The sequence below is a fragment of the Eumetopias jubatus genome, unplaced genomic scaffold (assembly GCF_037043125.1).
Source record: "Eumetopias jubatus isolate StellerSeaLion01/CBP00866 unplaced genomic scaffold, mEumJub1_p1.0 scaffold_4, whole genome shotgun sequence".
NCBI classification, from domain to species: domain Eukaryota; kingdom Metazoa; phylum Chordata; class Mammalia; order Carnivora; family Otariidae; genus Eumetopias; species Eumetopias jubatus.
In genome coordinates, this window is record NW_028274810.1 from 70,145,048 (window position 1) to 70,164,982 (window position 19,935).

The 19,935-nt window shown below is 51.4% G+C and overlaps 1 protein-coding gene across 2 annotated transcripts; it reads right to left on the reverse strand.

Moving 5' to 3' along the window:
* Nucleotides 1-2,131: 2,131 nt before the first annotated feature.
* On the reverse strand, nucleotides 2,132-18,747 carry LOC148164529 (cytochrome P450 4B1). 2 transcript variants are annotated; one of them, XM_088022995.1, is made up of 13 exons: nucleotides 18,568-18,747; nucleotides 10,098-10,239; nucleotides 9,867-9,911; nucleotides 9,181-9,319; nucleotides 8,620-8,665; nucleotides 8,286-8,410; nucleotides 7,839-7,990; nucleotides 7,579-7,685; nucleotides 6,447-6,637; nucleotides 3,795-3,928; nucleotides 2,927-2,991; nucleotides 2,744-2,826; nucleotides 2,132-2,315 (listed from the first exon to the last, which is right to left on the reverse strand). In XM_088022995.1, exons 1-13 carry the CDS (start codon nucleotides 18,745-18,747, stop codon nucleotides 2,132-2,134), a joined length of 1,593 nt encoding a protein of 530 aa, XP_087879121.1. The 2 variants fall into 2 exon arrangements, with proteins under 2 accessions (XP_087879121.1, XP_087879122.1); XM_088022996.1 differs by lacking the exon at nucleotides 8,620-8,665 and having other exon boundaries at nucleotides 9,192-9,319.
* Nucleotides 18,748-19,935: the final 1,188 nt, after the last annotated feature.

The following is a 19,935-nucleotide window of genomic DNA, read 5'->3' on the forward strand; positions in this document are numbered from 1 at the left end:
CTCCCTTTCAGTCCCCTGGCTTCCTAGGTCACTTGGCTAGTTCAGCCATGCTTTGAGAAGGGACAGGGTAGAGGCTTCGTGTTTGACCAGGGATAGGGGCAGGAAAGTAAGCTGGGAAAGTGCTAGACAAGAAGGTTGGCAGATTCTCTGGCATCCGGTGGTGTTGAAGGGCAAGGGCTAGCGAGGCTCAAAGAGTTCAAGACAATGGAACTTGGAATTCTGAGTGGCCAGCCATGGATGGACACCTGCCCTAACCACAGGATTACGGTGAGGGTAAAGAATGTGACCAAGAAGTGACCCTGCTGGGTCTAGGCAAAGGAAAAAAACCTAGGGTGAGTTCACACTCATATGCACAACCTCCGTGACACATACATGTGTAACCACACCTGTGTGCACTACTCACACACTCTACACTCTACCACATACGTGCACAACAAATGCCTGGGGTCATAGGAGGCAACAGGGTATGTGTGGAGGGCTGGAAGGATTAAGTGAAGTTCATCTTTGGTGCCTACTAGTCTGCAGCCTCGGCCCTCCCCTCCCATGTGGAGCCTCTCCCTTCTTTCAGGCTCTATAGAGTTCTCAGCTCCATTTCCCACTGACATAAGCTCTCAGAGAGACAGTCAACGCAACTATGGAGTCTTGGTCAAGAGAGGCCAAAGTCAGAAGGCCGCAGTGCAAGCTGTTTTCTGATAAGCATCTTGGCAGTTTCCTTCCTCTGACATTGAAGTAGGGTAAGTCCTGCCTCATAGGCTTCCTGACAATCCAGAGATAAGGGAAGTAGACAACTCTTAGACTTGGGTGCCATCCATGGGCTACAAATGGTTACGACCTCTGGGTTCTGCTCTCAGGTGATGACTATGGATACATACCTCTGCTTGTATGGAGAAAGATCTATCCGGGGTCAGGACAGAGAGGGAAGTTGGTGGCATGGGTGACACTGTGGCTGAGGCCTCTGCATCCCAGTCTCAGGTGGGCAAGGAGGTCTGGGTGTTGACAGGGCTTCGCAGGAGTGAGCAGGTGGCCCATAGCCACACTTCCAAGGCTGTGGCCTTCTTCTAAGAGGGGAAGCGTCAATAGCAGGAAGGATGTATCTCCAGATGGTACATCCCCAGGGCAACATAAAGACATCCCCAAATCCCAGGGCTAGAATTCCCCTCTCTTATCCTGCCCCTTAGTCTCCAGTGTCCTCTCTTCCAATATTGTCTAATTCCTGGATTAGAACCCACTAGTGGCCTTAGACCTTGAACCCTAGAGTTACACAGGACCCCAGCCATCAGGCAGCTGCTGCAGGAACTACTGAAGAATCTCTAATTCATCACTTGGCCCCAGCCTGAGGCCCTCCCCCAATGTCATTCTTTGCACCTTTGTACCTCACCTGCCTCAAGCTTGATTCAAGCACCGTGTCTTCCAGGAAGCCCCCCTTTAATGCCACTCGGCCACCTTCCTCAGCAAAAGCCTGAACACCCAGAGCACTGGGAGACTGTGGCATAGATGCTGACAATGGCACGAATGTTACAGAGACCTGCCTCAGGAGGGGCAGAAGATACGCCTGGGGAAACCATACTCCATATTCCTTGATTTCAGTGGTGGTTACCTGGGAATTTGCTTTAGAAATTAATTGTCCTGTACAGTTTTTATTTATGCAATTTTACCTCATGTCTATTATATTACACACATGCACACACAGTTAAGCAGAGAAATACATCTCAGTGAAGGGGCAAACCCCCAAAGCCATCTTTCTTTCATGTGGAGTGGATGACTGCCTGATCACAATCATGAAGCCCAAGACACAACTTCCATTGTGTTCATTGTGTCACCACAGCTGGCATGTAAGTTTCTGCTACCTTCTAGAAAGACTGCCAATTATGGGAGAGAAAGGAAGATTCTAGAAGCAAGTAGGTGCTCACCGCGTGTTTGTGGAATGAATGGATGAGCTCTAGAATACATGTATACGAAGCATTTCCAGACAGACATGCTTGCATGGCACTGCCCTCCAGGTGCTTGTTTATGTGGGTGCCTGCTCCCCATCTAAACTACAAGCCTCCCAAAGACAGGGAGCCACAGCTATTCTATAATCTAGCCTTGGGAGGGCAGTGTCTGGGTGTCTGGGACCCTATTCTCTGCAGAGCTACTTCCCAGAGCCTGGGCGCAGCGATTTCAGGCGGAGGTGGATGCCATTCTTGGAGCGCAGGATCAGCTGGGGCATCTTGATGGGGGGCCGCAAGGGGTCCAGGGCAAACTCAAAGCGGAGCAAGCAGAGGGCCGTGACCACCTTCATCTCATTCATGGCAAACTGCTGCCCAATGCAGTTCCTACCGTGAGTAGCACAAGGTGGTATCAGGCTATGGGGTGTCCAGAGTGAGCAAATCCAGGGTTCTTAGTGGCCAACAAAAACCAATAACTGTTTGTGGATGAATAATTAGCTGATCGGTTGATTGAGCTGTGGCTTAGGAAACAGATCTTGGGAGCACAGTGAGGGTCCCAGACTGAGAAGATTCACATTGGGAATTCCAGTTTGGGGGCCTCTCTTGGAATGACTCAGCCAGCCCACCACCTGCCAGGGACATGAATATGCTAATGGCAAGAAGAAGATCCCTGGAACTTCCCTCACTTTAGGATCATCAAAAACCCAGTGGCAGCCCCCTTACCACAGAGTTTCTCAAATGATGCTTTCCCCACAACATCCTCCATTCTCCCCTCCCCAGTCCTGGGGGCCTGGGGATGTTGGGCCTCTCCTTACCTGGGCCCAGCAGAGAAGGGCATGAAGGCGAAGGGGTGGCGTGTGGCCACATTCTCAGGGGAAAAGCGTAGAGGGTCAAAGACCTGAGAGGATAAGCCTTGCTTAAATATCTGCCAGGCCCTGGGAAGGGTGATCTCCATAGCCTCCCACCCCATCTGACCTCCAGGCCCAGGGACGTGGTACCTCAGGGTCAGGCCACACTGCGCTGTTCCTATGGAGGGCATAGATGTGCAGAGAGATCAGGCTGCCTGTGGGCAGAGCAAAGGCCTGGTACCTAGGTGGTCCTGAGATAGCCTCACCCACCTCATCACAGGGCCAGAATCCCTAGTGTCCTCCTAACTGGGCACCAGCCCCTGCCTGAGCATTGCCAGTGATTGAGGGTTCATGACCACCCTCATGACATCAAAGTGCTTTTGATGATCATCATATCTACTTCCTCTAGCCCCAGCACCAGACAGAGCACCTAACACAGACATTTCTGGAATGGTGAGAGAAAAAAAGGAGGACTGAACCTACCTCACTGTGAGGTAGGACAGGCAAGGTCTATTATAACACTTTGTGCTTTCAAATAATTGAAGGAAGTTGCTGTTCATGACATTACGCTATTAATAGTAACATATACATCTACCGTTCACTGGGTGCGTGTTGTGTGCCAGATACAGAGTTAAACACTCCTTACAAAGCTACTACATACAGTTGTATAGGTCGTGTACCACACATCATCATAGTCTATGTGAATGGTGCCTCCTGAAGTTGTTCAGCGCACAACTTACATGGTGGCACCTGACAGCCCTGATAAATACTGTCTCTTTAATCCTGACAACAACCTTGTCAGGCCAATACTCTTCTTACCCCCATTTTACAAAAGAGGAAACAGAGGCTCGAGGTAGAAGGATTTACCCATCCATTGTAGAACCAGGATTTGGACCCAGGCCAAACACAAAGCCTGAGCTCTTCCCCACTGGTGCAAAGATTTGACCAAAGGCACAGAGACTATCAGAGAAACATCCACAAGGACTCCAGTTCCACCCCCAAATCCACTCCAACTCACCTGCTGGTAGGGAGCGGCCATCCACAAAGTTGACAGGCTTGCTGAGCTGGCGGTACACCTGGGGCACGGGTGGGTAGAGGCGGAAGCTCTCCTTGATGCACATGGTCAAGTAGGTCATCTTCCCCAGATCATCCCTGCCAGCAGTACAACCAGACCTTTCTGGGGATGGGGAGCAAGGGACTTCCACGGGAAGGCAGCCTCCAGCCCCACTTCCCCTCTTAACCACCATCACACATCCAATAGTGAGAAGGACACAAGTGCTCCAAGTGCCCAGACCAGATTGGACATAGGGTAGCCACTCCGGCTCTCTGGCTCCAGTTTTCCTTTTTTTTTTTTTTTCTTTTTTTCTGGCTCCATTTTTCTCCATCTCTCCCTCATCTTCGCTGCTAGGAAGGGAAGACACAGGACCCTAGAGCTGTATGTGCACCCAGCCATCAAGACAAAGTCACTCCTGTGTCTCATAAGGCCCCACAGAATACCACAAGGAATAATTCTTTAGGTTCCACTTGGTTTCCCGTATGGAACTGAGGTAGAAAAAAACAGGGGCTGGTATACATTGGTTGAATGAACTAATAAGTGCATAAACAATGACAAGCTCAGGTGAAAAACAAAAATTATGTTTCTTTTTTCCCCTTTGCCACCAGGAAACTCAGTCCCAAGTGTGGTCCAGTCATGACTATTGAGCAGCACTTTATTACAGAGCCCCAAACCCTAGGGCTTTTCCACCTAGTCTTCAATTTTTTTTTTTTTTTTTAGATATACTTGACTTTATGAAAACTGGGAACTTGTATTCATCAAAAGACACCTTAGAGGGATGCCTGGGTGGCTCAGTTGGTTAAGCATCTGCCTTCAGTTCACGTCGTGATCCCAGGATCAAGCCCCACATCAGGCTCCCTGCTCAGCAGGGAGTCTGCTTCTCCCTCTCCCTCTGCCTCTCTTGCTCCTTGTGCTCTCTCTTTCTCTCTCACTCACTCAGTTCTTTCCAAAATAAATAAATAAAATCTTAAAAAAGACACCATAGAGGAGATGAAATGCCAGGTTACAAACTGGGAGAAGAGATTTTCAATTAGCATTAACAAACAAAGTATTATACACCAGGACTCATTCTTTCCTTTGTGTTTTACTATAGTATTGAGTAAGTGTCCTTGAAGTTGCTTCAAGTTCTAGATGAAATGAAGTGAAAATAACATAGATAAATATTTTAATACCCCGCCTCCCGGTGGTGTTCCTGTCCTTACCTAATCTGGAATGCCCATTTCTCTCTTCCTTTGCTTATCTGAGTTTCACCCCTCCTTGGAAAGCCAGCTCAAGCTCCACCCCTTCTGAGTCCTCTGCTCTCAACACAGGGCTTCTCAGTCTTACTTCATTCTGTGGTTTTCTCTAGATTTTTGGTTGTTGAGTTTGTCTTTCTAAAAACATCCCAAGGGCAGGCAGCACGTTAGCTCCTTCTCCTCCTCTCCCCACACGCAACCCCAGAAGCACTGGCAGTTGGCTGGACACACTGGGAGGTTTCCAACATCCGGCCAATAAAAACGGGTGGTGGAGACGTCAGATCTCAGATCCTGAAATTAAAGGTCAGTCTCCCTCAGGTGAATCCAAAATCTCTCGCATCGACTGAGCCTTTTCTGTGCTGTGTTGTGTACCAAACCCTATACTGGAGGGTAACACAGGAGCCAGAGAGAAAGGTCAGGTGTGTGACGGGAGGCCAAGGCCTGAGGGGAGGACGTAGGGAAAGAAGGGACTGCAGGGGAGGCCCAGAGATCAAGCACGCTCCCGAGAGGTCAGCATCACTCGGTGTCATGTCAATGAGTTCAAATTTGAACCAAGAAACAGAGAGCAATCGAACGATTTTAAGGGATGGAGTTTGGAAAACAGCCTTTTCTTCTTCACCAGAGGAGTCTAGAGGCGGCACATGGCCATCCAAAAGCAGGTTGGCCAGGGGGTGGGGGGGTGGTCAGCTCCCCAGGTACCCCAGCTATATTCTATTTTTTTCTTAAAGATGTTATTTATTTATTTGACAGAGAGAGAGATAGCGAGAGCAGGAACACAAGCAGGGGGAGTGGGAGAGGGAGAAGCAGGCTTCCCGCTGAGCGGGGAGCCCGACGCGGGGCTCGATCCCAGGACCCTGAGCCGAAGGCTGACGCCTAATGACTGAGCCAGCCAGGCGCCCCTCCCATCTATATTCTTGCCCAATTCCCTCCTCTCTCTCTCTCTCTCCCACCGCCCACTGTTCCATCTAGCAACCCAGAGGGGCAGTCAGGTTCTACCAGCAGAAGAAATCAACACACAAAAAGGTCACAGATCACTTGGGCAGAGGGATCAGGGAAGGTTTCCTGGAGTAGGAGGCATCCAAGCTGTGCCTGGGAAGACAGATAGGAATCTGGGGAAGTCACCCGGATTCCTATCTATGAGGTGTCAACAGGAGGCTGACACCTGAAAAGAGCTCCACTGTGGGAGAATGGGCTCAGGGGTGTATCCACAGAGGTCCCCCCAAAAGCCACAGCACTAGAGGGAACAAGACAACTGCCACCACCCTCACCTGGTTTCCAGGATGGCCCTGCATCACCTGAAGATGACACGGGGAGCACAGGCACAGTGCATCCCTGGGACAGGGAAGAAGGACCGACTGGGCTCACTGGCAGCCTCACTCACCACTGGAAGGAATCCCGGTCCCCAAGGATCTCACAGACCTCCTCCCGACAACAATGCTGGTGCTCAGGGTGCAGGGCCATGCAGTAGAGAAACCAGCAGATGCCACTGGTGGTGGTGTCATGGCCTTCAAACATGAATGTGTCCACCTCAGCCCGGAGATCTGCGTCTGACAACTTGATCCCATTTTCATCCTGGGTTAGGGAAGGCATGATGGGACAGCCCAAGGCATGTGAGATAGGTATCAAGAAGACCTCATAACATGAAGGTCCGAGGGAGGGAAGGAAAGCTCCTTCTCAGGCTGGCGTTTGAGACCTTCCCTAGATTCCTATCAGTCCTCCCAGGCACAGCTTGGATGCCTCCTACTGCAGGAAACCTTCCATGATCTCTCTGTCCAAGCAACCTGTGACCTTACCCAGCCCTAACTGTCAATTCTGCTCAGAATGCCACCTGGCAGAGGAGAGGTCATTGTCAAAGACCACCTCCTGTCTCCTCCACTAGACTGTAAATATCCGGAGGGCAAAGCCAGGTCTTTCTCATCTTCTGCATGGGAACTAACACAGGGTAGGGGTTAGTGAGTTTGGAGAGTGGATGAATAAAGGAATGAATGAATGACGGAATGAATGAATGACATCTAAGATTCTAAGAGTCTTCAGTCTTAGAAGTCTAGAATTGGTGGGCACCTGCATGGCTCAGTCGGTTGATTTTGGCTCAGGTCATGATCTCAGGGTGGTGAGATGGAACCCGCATCCCGCTCTGTGCTGGGCGTAGAGCCTGCTTAGGATTCTTTCTCTCCCTCTCCCTCTGCCCCTCCCCCCCACCTCTACCCTCCTCTCCCTCTCTAAGAAAAAAAAAGAAGTCTAGAATTGGTCTTTAGGACTTCTAGCATGTGACCTGGTCTCCCTACATCTTGCCCCAGTGCCACAGCCAGCCAAAACCGGCACCTTGCCATCTCTGAGCCTTTGTTGATGTGCTTTGTCAAAGACAAGGGGCAGGTCCTATTTGCTGGGGAAAAAGGAGGGAAATGCTTAACAGCCCCTGCTGCTGTCCAGTGAGCCCTGTCCCAGGAAAATGGTCTGAAGAGCCCTCTGGGACAAGTTCTCAGTTGGGGGTGGCCAACTGTGTCCTCACTCACCTGAGCCCCCAGAAGAATGTCCAGGAAGTTCAGGTGCCTCTGGCTCTGGATCTTCTGCTGCTCTTTCTCATCCTGCAGGGCTGCCTTTCGTTCCCTGATGATCTGGTCTGGGCCAGGAGCACAGAGTGTCATTGCCTGGGGACCCATCCTCTACCCAAAGGGGGACAGAGATCCTGCAATGGCAGAGGTCCCAGAGGGGCCTGAAGGGGCTAGACTAGGCCCTGGACTTCCTATGGGTGGGCCCTGCGGGAAAGGCCCACCTGTGTGGTCGTGGGCTGCCTGGCAGGCCCGCAAGAAGCGGCGACCATGTGGGGTGAGCCAGTAGATGAAGTCGTTATGGTACTGGAAGGACTCAGTGCGCTCCTGCATCAGCAGAGTGAGTTCGCTGATGGCCGAGTAGTAGCTACAGCCCCTGCACAGAGGAAGAGCAGGGAGGGGGGCTCAGACCCTGACCCAGGGCAGAGCCTGGGGCTCTCCCCAACCACAGTGCTTCCTGCCCTCCCTCTCCCTGCCATTAAGCCTCCCCACTAAAGGCAGAATTTGTCTCCCCACCATGCGCAAGGCCCAGCTCCCCCCACCCCCCGCCCAAGCTGGGGCTCCCTAGGGCAGGACCCCATAACCTCTCAGACCAGGGCCCTGGAGTCCTGCCAACTCTCCTCTGAGCCGGCCTGGGTGGAGACGGTGGTCAGCCCCAAGTACCCCCCGACCTGTGGCCCAGACCGCCGTCTCCTTTGCCAAAGGTGCACTTCATGAGTGAGTCCAGTGCCATGTGGCCCACATCACAGAAGATGTCAAAGCTCTTATCCTCACGAGCCTTTTCCTCCCACTTGTCCTGGAGCGCAGAGATGGAGGGTAATGTCAGGGGGTCAGCTGGGCACTGAACCCCTGCCCTCAAGGACCAACAACCTGTCCTTTCCCCCATGCACCAAGTCCCTGGCCTGGCCTCCGCCCCGCTGGAATGTGGAGGCAAGGGCTTCAGGCTAGGGTGGGCCAGGAGGCAGGCCCGCACAGCACACACAGACACTGAGCCAGGCAGCCTACCTCAGGGAAGAGGAGAGCTGAGAGGTGGGGATCTTCCCAGCACAGCCTGTACACGATCAGGCCTGCAGGGATGCTGGGGAGGAGTTTTCTCCAAGGGGACTGACGAGCCCGGGTAACTTCTGGGGATGACCCAGACCTGAGACTCAGAGCCTGAGCCCTGACCTTTGGCATCCCTTTCAGAGCTGAGTTGCTAACGACATTATTTTAGGCAGTTGTGGTAGGCAGACAATGAGGAGGAAGCGCTTCTCAGATGTGAACGACCTTTCTAATATTCTCAAATATAGGCCTCCCTCCAGGCTGCTACAGGAGGAGCCTTACTGGGGCCTCACAGAGGCCTTCAACCTAGGAAGAGGGAGGCCTGGGTCTCCCAGTAGACATAAGGGCAGGGCTGCCCGGCCACTTGGAACCTCAGCACCTGGTGTCGGGTACAGCAAGGCTTGGCCCTGCAACTGCAGGCAGAACGGGCCTCGAACTTAGCAAATCTCCTCATGGCCCTTCCCCAGGGAAAACTGGAGGTGGGAGGGGCTGGTGCAGCAGCCTCAGCCTCCAAGAGCCTGGCACTGGGAGCTCACCAGCATAGCGTGCGTGGAGTTGGCGAACACAGCCACGTAGGGTTTCAGCACATCGTAGTGGAAGCCAGGTGTGAGCAGCTTGCGGTGCTGATACCACTTGGGCCCTTGGAGCACCAACAGGCCTTTCCCTGGGGAAGAGATGGCAGAGGGAAAGCTGGCCAGTGCACGCCACCCTGCCCCGCCCCTGGCAGCCTGGGGCGCCCACCCCAGTCCTCCTTGCCCGGTTGCACGTCCCAACACAGCTCTGCCTTCCAGCCACCCAGCCTTGCAGCCTCTGGCGACACCAGCCCTGGCCCTACCACCGCTCCCCTCCTCAGGCTTTTTCCTGGCCCACACCACCGATACAATCTCCTGGGAACCCACTCCAGCGCTGCCGATTCCAGAAAGCTCTTCCTCACACTCACGTATCTTCCAGAGCCCTGGCTCTGCCTTTCTAGGGAAGAAGGTATACCCAGGAGGAGAAGGTACCTGAACCCCACTTCCCCAGCCAGCTGGGAGCTCTCTTGCCTCTTCCCCTGTCTCCCCACAGGGCAGCTAAGCTTAGGAGGGACACTTGGGAGCCAGGTGGTCCCAGATGAGATAACAGACTGAGGGAGCACAAGGCAGAGAGCGATGGGACAGGGAAGGATCCTGGTAACCTGGCACCAAGGGCAGGGAAGGCAGGTGTCCACTCACCAATCCACTGGAGGAAGAAGTCATACATATCCGCAGCCTTAGGATCTGTAGGCGAAAGAGAAGATCGGGTCATGCAGAAACAAGCAGATGCCCAGAGGAGGCTTATTGATCAACAGGATCAATAGGACCTCAGGTGCCCAGACTTAAGGTGCAGGCCCCAGGATTCCTTCCCGCTTGGAACCCTGAGCCCTTTGCTCTCAGGGAGCCCCACCCTCTCCTGGGAGTCCTCACCCCCTCGGCTGTACACAGCTTTGGCGTAGTCGGGCTCATAGATGTTCAGGAAGCCAAGGAACGGTCCAAGCCAGAGTGGGTGGGCATAAGGGAACTGGTGGGCCCAGGACACCACCCTGTCCAGGCTCCCTGTCCGCTGGATCTGAAATGGTGACACAAGACCACGATACTCAGGAACACACTGTCACCAGCCAGGCCCTAAGTTCCTGAGCAAGGAAGGCAGGGGGCTGCCCAGATAGACCCTGGGAGCGTCCTTCCCTCCTCCTGCATCCCTCTCCCAGCCAGTCACAGTCCTATACGTCTCTGGGGTCAGCCCCTCTCCAGCCCCAGAGACACCACTATAAGTCCAAGCCACCCTCTTGCTGTACCTGGGTGAGCTCAACAACCACAAGCTGGCCAGCCTGCTTCCATCTGGTTCCTATCATCAGCCCTCTGTCTATGCTGCTCCGAGAAAGAGATTTCTTTTGGCATTAAAGCTGTTTTCATGAGAGTGGTAACACCAGCTTGCTGTGCAATGCAGAAATCTGCTCAATTCTGCCCCTGTTACGTCACTGGACACATTTTTCTTGAGGACCTATTATGTGCAGGGTACTGTCTACACGTCTCACGGCATGAGGCAGACCTGGTCCTACCCTTTCATTCCATGGGGGGCAGACCAATTATATTCAACTAAACCATCAAGGAGTGTGAATACACCCAGTAGTTAGTGCTAAGAAGGAAGCAGACAGTGCTATGAGAGAGACTAGCAGGGAGAATCTGCTTAGAGAGGGAGATCGGGGATGGCCCCTGGTTGGAGAGGACATTCAAGGTGAAACCCGGAGGATGACAAGCAGCTGGTAGTGCAAAGAGCAAGGGACAGCATTCCCGGTAGAGCAAACAACAAGCACCAAAGCTCCGGGGCAGGAAAAAGTAGTGGTGTCATCCAGAAGCTGCCACCTGGGGGGACGGTGGCCTGAGATGAGGCTGGAGATCATCCAGAGGGTAGTGTGTGCTCTTTGATGGGTTTTCTCACCACATCTACTCACCCAGCGGTGTTTCCCATAAATGGAGTATACACTAAATACTTTGATGAAACCGGTGTTGTTTTTTGTTTAATGTATCTTGTCCTTCTTGTCAAACTAGTGCATTTAACTGCCCTTCGATATTTTTAATTACTTTAATTGCACAGTATTCCACTGTTGTTATGTACCATTATTTATTTACCCATTTTCCCCTATTCAGAGGGAGTCTTTCAGAGATACACTTAAAACCCATCTGTGGTTTTCCCGTCAGTCTCAGAATAAGGTCTGAGCTCTAGAGTTTATGAGGAGGTAGAGTCATGACTGGTAAGAGAGCTGGGATGTGAACCCAGGAAAGTTGACTTCACAGACTGCAATCTTTGGAGCTTGGAAGATCTGCATTTGAATATTGATTTCCTCTATTTTTTAGATGTGTGAACTTGGACAAGATCTTTAGGCTCTCTGAATCTTACTCTTCTCATCTGTAAGATGGGGATGATAACTTACCTTATAAGATTATTTTGACATTAATTAAATCACGCAGGGCCCGTGTTATTAGTTGAGGTCACGCGGCGTTTAAAGCCCTTCGCTGATACGTTGTATGGATGGGCTTGGCACTGGATCCTGCACAAGGTAAGCCCTTGACTCGACGTTCCCTCCCCTTCTAGTCTACCTTTCCCCACATCTTCCTCCTCCCCGCATCTCCTGCCATATCCTACTTCCAAATGCCCCCACACTGCACTAAAGAATTAGCTCTGAACATTCCCTAAGCTACTTCCACCTCTGGGTAAAGGATTAACCTAACCTTGTCCCAAGTCACATGGGAAGCTGAGCTTGGGTTATACCCCCCATCTCCGTTCCCCTGGAAACCTGGTAAGTGCATGTGGCCTTGTCCATTAGTGTCCACCCTGCTTTCTGGGGCCTCCTGGGCTCCCACTGACCAGGGAAGTCCTGGGATTCCTCAGATCTGCTCCCCTCCGGGATGGACATCCGTAGGTGCCCGTGGGTGCTCTAGTCTCAGTCCTCCCTTATCCCACCTTGTGGGCACTGCCCCTCCCCACAAAATTGAGCAGCACTCAGGGTGTGCATAAGCCCCAGCCAGTGTCAAGGGCCGCAAAGCCGTGTATCCAAAGCTAAAGCGTGAGGAGCAACTACCGGGAAGAACCAACAACAGCTGAGATGAGGCGGCATCTCTGAAATAACCATAAAAAATCAGTTTTAAAAAATGGGCTCCCTTTACACAAACTCTATGGGGTAAAGCAGAGAGCCATTGGGAGCCTGGAGGGAACCACTGGGAGCTCCAAGGGGCAGACAGATGATTTCCTCCCAATCCTAGTGACAAATAGGCAACTTCATTCTCCATCCTCCCTTTCAGAGACAAGTGTACTACCACAAGTGTACAAGTGAATACATGTGACTCAGAAGGGACCCCTGGCTCAAGAGAAGGAGCAGAGGGCCTTTGGGTGAGGCTAACACGGGTCCCGATGACTCTCCTAGCCACCGCACATTGGCTAACAAGCGATGGTGGGCCCTACGAAAGTCACACAACCCTCACAAGTCCATGTCTTTCAGTTCCAAAGCCTATACAATGCGCCCAACACCTCCCTGTCTTCAGCACCAAGGATGAGCTCCAGCCCCAGGGATGACCAGGTTGTGGGGAGCTCAGGGAAGCATCCAGACACCTAAGAAGGCAGGAGGGCATGGGCCCAAGAAGTGCCCAAGTCCACAGGGATGCAGACATTGGTCCTCACCCCCATGAGTGGTTTTGCTGCCCTGAGTTGGATCTCCCAGGGGTTCATTCATGCATTCAGTAAGTGGGCATGGAGTACCCACTCTCAGTGCCAGACCTGATGCTAGCTCCTGGGGGAACCGTAGTGAACCAAAGTCCTGCCCTCCCCAAGCTCATGTTCCAAGCGGGAGAAAGGAAATACACAGGAAGCAAATAATACATCAGCAATATAATTTCAGGTAGCAATAACACTAGGACAAAAATAAAGCAGGGTAAGGGGCAGGGCTGCTACCGTAGACAGGGAGTTGGGAGGGTCAGGGAAGGCTTCTCTTTGGGGACATTTGAGCAGAGATCGGCAGAAACACCTTCTAGAAAGCCCCGTAGCATTGGCCACTCTGCTTCTCAAAAACTACTCTTTCCTCAGCCGTCCCCTCTACCCCTCTGCTCCTTGCTCCCAGCAAATTACCCTTGCTCTACTTCCCGGAAGAAACAAACCATCAGACAAGAGGCCCCTAAAAGTGAACCATCAGACCCGAAGGACCACCTGCCCTGCACCCAGCCTCCCCACCTTCCCTCCTGTTCCAGTAGAGGAGGTGCTCAGGGCCTGTCCAAGGCCAGTCCTTTTGGATTCCAACCTTCCCCTCTTGCACCTCACCCATCAGTCAGCCCCTCTCTCTCCCACATCACAGGCCCCATCCTCTCTACTGGCTCCTTCCCATCTGCATTTGAAACATGCTCAAGTCTCTCTCACTAAATGAACAAGACCTCCCTTGGTTCTGCCTCCTCCTCTAGCTAACACCCCATTTTCCTCCACGTTTCATAACGTCTCAAAAGAATGGTCTCACTGTTTCACTTCCTCCCTCCTCGGCCCCCACCTCTCCAACACTGCTCTTGCTAATGTGACCAACGCTCTCCTGGGGGGTGAGCCCAGAGGCTTTCCAGCTGCTGTGACACAGTCAAGTCCCCCTCTTTTTGAACTCTGTCCTACATGTCCTCCCAGCTCTCTTGATACAGCTGCTCCTCATCCATTATTTGCAAATCAAAGACTGAGGCTCCCCCAGATCCAGCCGTGGGCCTCTTCTTATGCTGTGCCTTCTCCCTGGAGGCTCTCACCGACTCCCATGGCTTCCTTTGCCATCTACCTGAGACTCTTTCCAAAATTGACAGCATGTCCCAGTTTATCTTTCTCCTGAGCTCGGGAAACACGACCAGCCATCCCCTGGACATCTGGGCATGACACCCTCCTGGCCCCTCAAACCCAGCCTTTTCAAACATGAACACAGTGTGTCGTCCCCCCACATCTGCCTTTCCTCACATATGTAGGAATGGAACCGCCATCCACCCTGATACCAGCCAGAAACATGGAATGGAGTTTTCCCCAGGATTTAGGGCAGAACCAAAGGGGATGCCCTGAGGAGGCTGCCTCTCTCCCCTGCAGGTCCACCAAGTGACTTTTACCCTGGAATCAACAAACCAGAACTAAGAAATCCAGATAGAGCAGTTCCTGGGAAACTCTCCAAATCCAGAACCCAAGGGTCCTATGCCCAGACACACAAGTGCTGCCAGCCCTGAGCCTTTTCTTCTTGGGTCTCAGATCCCCACATTTTTACACTTGGACATAGAAATTCATTCCTCCTGGTTACCATCCAGTCTTGAGGCTCGACGAGTCCTTTTCTCTCTTTTGGTGACTTTTCCAAATTCTTCTCTGATCCAGCTGTGTTGATACCACAGTTTAACAAAGCTCCCAGAGCTCTCCTGTGGCTCCCTTTCCTAGTGCATGCAGGGGGCTTCACTGACACCCTTACATCCGCCTGCCTCTCCTGGGCCAACAATGCCAGGACAGCCTGCCTTACCTCCTACTCCTCCCCATCTCACTGTTCACTCCACTAACATCTGCTTGGATGGCTTCCTCAGCCATGTCCTGCTCTGTCTACCTCCTATTTGGCCTCTGCCAACCTAGCCACCATCCCAAAGCCAGTGTGATCTTTCTACCTCACAAATCTGAGCTTCTCACTCCCTGGCTTGAATCCCTTCAATGTTTCCCTAAGGCACTCAGAATAAAGACTTTCGACATGGCCTACCAGGTCCTATGTGATCTGCCCCATCTTCTTCTAGCTTTGTCCTCTCCAGTTTGTTCTCCCTCTCACCACTCCAGAAGTATAGAGCTATGAGCACAGTCATGTACTAGACCTTGAGAAACAAATATTTGTTGAACAAATTAAATTCCTACACACTCAACGCTCTTTCTGTGCCTCTGTGCCTCTGTGCCTCTGCACAGGTAGCATCCTCCACCCTTCCTTCTTTCCTTCCTTTCTTCCTTCCTTCCTTCCTTCCTTCCTTCCTTCCTTCCTTCCTTCCTTCCTTCCTTCCTTCCTTCCATGGACTGCTGCAGTCAGATCTTTCGGGCTCACTTCAGCATCCCTTGCCTGGGCCCATGGGTCTGGAACACCATGCTGTGTTATCCATCTCTCCTACAGACCGGCTCACTCTAGGGCTGGCTCTAGTCTTATTGCTCCATCCTCTGCCCCCAGAAGAGGGCCTGACCCAGGGTTGTTGATCAGCAAGTTGCTTGAGAAAAGACAAACCTAATCTGGCTCCCAAAGACTGGGTTAGTTTTGGTGGAAAGAAGAGGATGAAGGAAACAAATGCCTCAGAGTGTTTTGCAGGAAGAATCCCTCTACAGGGATTTAACACCTGACATCTGCCTGGCAGTTTGCAAAGTACCTATCTATACTTTATCTTTTTCGATCCTCTTCTAACCCAACAAGGTAAAAATGCTTATCTCCATACTGTTTGATGAGGAAAGGGAAGCACAGAGCAGAAGCATAGTTCCATCAAAGTCTACTGAATAGAAATGAGCCAGAGCCCCAGACCACAAGCCAGGGCTCCTCACTCCACAGCACAAGGTCAAGGGAACTGTCCCAGCGATGAGCGGGGCCAGGCAAGAGGCCTATTCAGTCTCAGAGGATCACCTTTCCTGGGCTTGGAGCTGGCATTCTCCACTCCTCCCCCGACAACAGTCCAGAATCTCAGGCCCCTCCCAACCTCAGGCCAACAACATGACTGGGTGCCTACTATGTGCAAAGTCCTCTCTGGGCCCCAGAGTAGAAGATGGGGGACCCTGGAAGAATAAGACATGACCCCACCTCAAGGGGACCCATTTTGAGAATTGAGGAGGATGATAGGTAGATGCTTCCAGGGCCCCAAGACTGCACCCAGAGACAAGAAGGGAGAAGTTAATCCTGATGGACAGCTCTGCCCTGCCCCCCCCACCACCCTTCTTTTCCTATTCCCACCATCACTAGGCTAGGAATCAAACTTGCAGTCACTTTGTACAGATGGATCATGTGCTGCATGAAAAGGCACGAATCCTGTGCCCAGCCTTGACTCAGTTCCTGAGCTACTATGTGAACATAAGCAAATACCTTGCCTTTTGGGAACCTCATCTTTGTTTGGAAAAACAAGCCCTAGCCCTACCCTCCTCATTTCTCAGGCTTAGGTGTGGATCTGACAGAGCAGATGTGACAAAGCCTGGAGGAATGCAGAGGTGTCAGGCCCCTTGTGGTTCCGCAGGAAACTTTTCAGGCCCAAGAACAACCTCCCCTCCAGCCGTTGCCTGCTCTTCTTGGTGCCAAGGCTCTCCAGATTCTCGTGTTAGAACCAAGAAGCCAGAGCTAAGCTGTGTTCCAAGCCCTCTATACACTCTCAAGGTAGGGGGGAAGGGTATCTGTGGAAAGGAGGGCAGCCAGCTCTGACATGGGGTAGGGGAGCAAGGTCCCTGTCCTAGAGAAGCCCATGGGCTGAGGACAAGCTTAGCTTTGGTGGAGGCAAGTAGTAGTGGAGGGATATGAGAGGCAAGGGACTGAAGGTCTCCCTAAATGCCTCTCACACTCTCATTAAGGTCAGATCTCAACCTTCCCGTGACCCTCTTCTGTATTTAGCAAAGCCTCTCCTGAACCCTGCCTGGTCTCTCCACTTGTCTTCTCCTTCACTGCCTCCTTTATCAAGATCCCTCCCTACTCCCCAACTTTCACTGTTTGTTCATTCAGTGATGCCCACTCTGTGCCAGGCTTTATGTTGGACCCTGAGGGTACAGGGATGATTCAGAGTAGACCTCCATCCTCCAGAGGTCACGGTCTAGTGAGCAAGATGAACAAGTAAACAGAGGATGACAACCCAATGGGACAAATACTGAGATACAGAGCATGGGGCTGATGCAAGATCCTGGATGCAAGCATCCCACCCAACCTGAAGCAGGAAAGGCCCTGGTGTCTGTTTTCCCCGATAGACAGTAGGGTCCTTGAGAGCAGGGCCTGGGGCTGATTCAGCACCCTAACCCAACTTTTCCTTTCCTGGGTTTCTCCAGGATATGTGTAGGTTACTAAGCCATCTTGAGAGGGTAGTTATTTGTAGGGGCAAGATTAAGCCTGGGCAGTTCTCTCCTGGAGGTCAAGCTCATTCCCAGCATCAATCATGGAGGAGAGGCAATTCCCTAGAGAGTGAAATGGAAAAGGGTATTCGGAGTAAGAGCTTTAGTCTCTGGCATCTATACCTGGGTTCCCAAACCTAGATGCACAGCAAAACACTTGGAGAGGTTTTTAAATTCAGGTTCCTATCTGAAAAACAAATACTATATGATTTCACTATGACTTCACCATATGAAATCTAAAAAAAAAGAGAGAGAGAAACTGACTCATAAACATAGAGAACAAACTAGTGGTTTCCAGAGGGCAAGGGGAGTAGAGGAAAGGGCAAAATAGGCGAGGGGGATTGAGAGGTACAAACTTCCAGTTGTAAAATAAATCAGTCATGGGGATGAAAAGTACAGCCTAGAGGATATACTCAATAATATCATAATAACTTTGTATGGTGACAGATGATAACTACACTTAGTTTTTAAAAAAATTTTTTTTAATTTAAGGAAGGAAATTCTGCCATATGCAACAACATGGATAAACCTGGAAGGGAAAAAATGTTTCATTAAAATAAATAAATAAATTCAGATCACTAGTTCCAATCTGTTAATTAGAATCCCCAGGGACTGGGGGACCAAGGAATCTGCTTCTCCCAGTTGATTCCAGCACAGGTGTCCCTTGTCTTATGTTCAGAAAGCTCTTGGCTAGATCCCATGGAGGCAGGGAGCTGGAGGTGTTTCTGACAATGGGTGCTAAGGTGGTCCCCAGCACCCCAGGTAACAGGAGATCAAGCCAGGATCTGAACCCAGGAAGATGCCATGGCACTGAGCCAGCCTAGAGACATGGCAAAGAGAACCCCACCTTTGGGGGCACCAACCACTTAGATGCTCCAGGGAGGGCTCTAAGGTAATAGCACTCATCTCTGCTCTCACTTTTATTTTCTTAAAATGAAAATCTTTATATCTGACAGAACAAAGAGGATGATGCTTAAGCTCTAAACAAGATAGCCTAGTTCTACTGGACTGTCTGGGAGGGAGGGGTTCCCCAACGCTATCACTGGGCCTTTAGCAGAACTTGGTCTGAATCTTGAGCCAAAGAAGGACGAGAAGGTATCAGTGGGCTACAAGTGCTCCCGCTCCCAGGGACAGCTCAGAAGGCAGGAGTCAAGGGGGAGATCCGGTGGGAAAGCTGGATGGAAACTATAGCCCTCAGGACATCAGGCCCCTGTCCAAGCGTAGGGACCCCCTCCCTGGCCCAGGGGGGATGAGGCTGGATTCTCTGAAGGAAAGGAAGCTGTTTTCTTTCTCCAACCCTTCCTCTCTACATACCTCATGAGCGTGCCCGAAGAGCCAGTGGGTAGGGGGACCTGGGAAACTGTCCATAGCCCTGGCCAGCATCTGCCTCCTCAACAGCAGACGGATGAGCTTGAAGAAGCCTAAGATCCAGATCAATCCAGCAGCCCACAGGCCCAGACGGGAAAGGCTCAAGGAGAACAAGACAGAAACCATGGCTGGAGCTGGAGCTGCAGCCACCAAGGCTCTGGCGTACCTCCTGCCACCCTCCGGCTCCTTTATACTGTGGACCCTGGCACCCTGCCAGCCCCCACCCCCAGGCATACCCTGCAGCTAGCAAAAACCCAGGCTGGGCTGAGCTCCAAAGGACAGAGACAGCAGCCCCAAAAGTCACAAGCCACAGAGAGACAGCCTGGCTGACTCCTCCCAAAACTCAGCTGAAGCCACCAAGTGGTGGGCTTCAAAGAAACCAGGCAATGGGTCTGCCTCCTTGGTTCCTTGGAGGAGAAAACAAAAGGCAGTTCTGGGTGTAATCATCAGCATAATGATGCCCGCTTTTTTTTAAATAATTTTTATCGTTATGTTAATCACCATACATTACATCATTAGTTTTTGATGTAGTGTTCCATGATTCATTGTTTTCATATAACACCCAGTGCTCCATGCAGTATGTGCCCTCCTTAATACCCATTACCGGGCTAACCCATCCTCCCACCCCCCACCCTCTAAAACCCTCAGTTTGTTTCTCGGAGTCCATAGTCTCTCATGGTTCGTCTCCCCCTCCGATTTCCACCCCTCCATTTTTCCCTTCCTTCTCCTCATGCTCTCCATACTATTCCTTATGTTTCACAAATAAGTGAAACCATATAATAATTGACTTTCTCTGCTTGACTTATTTCACTTAGCATCATCTCCTCCAGTCCCATCCATGTTGATGCAGAAGTTGGGTATTCTGATGGCTTTCTGATGGCTGAGTAATATTTCATTGTATATATGGACCACATCTTCTTTATCCATTCGTCTGTTGAAGGGCATCTCGGCTCTTTGCACAGTTTGGCTATTGCGGACATTGCTGCTATGAACATTGGGGTGCGTATGGCCCTTCTTTTCACTACATCTGTGTCTTTGGGGTAAATAGCCAGTAGTGCAGTTGCTGGGTCATAAGGTAGCTCTATTTTTAATTTTTTGAGAAACCTCCACACTGTTTTCCCAAGTGGCTGTACCACCTTGCATTCCCTCCAACAGTGTAAGAGGGTTCCCCTTTCTCCACAACCTCTCCAACATTTGTTGTTTCTTGCTTTGTCAATTTTTGCCATTCTACCTGGTGTAAGGTGGTATCTCAGTGTGGTTTTGACTGGGATTTCCCTGATAGCTAATGACGATGAACATTTTTCAAGTGTCTGT

Bases quoted from the DNA above. Each gene is read 5' to 3' on its own strand.
- LOC148164529 (XM_088022995.1), bottom strand. From the start codon at position 18,747: ATGGTTTCTGTCTTGTTCTCCTTGAGCCTTTCCCGTCTGGGCCTGTGG. The intron at 9,912-10,097 runs GTGAGGACTCCC...TTTCGCCTACAG, and splicing joins AGCTGTGTACAGCCGAGGGG to ATCCTAAGGCTGCGGATATG. The intron at 3,929-6,446 runs GTGAGTGAGGCT...TACTGCTGGCAG, and splicing joins GACCGGGATTCCTTCCAGTG to GGATGATCTGGGGAAGATGA.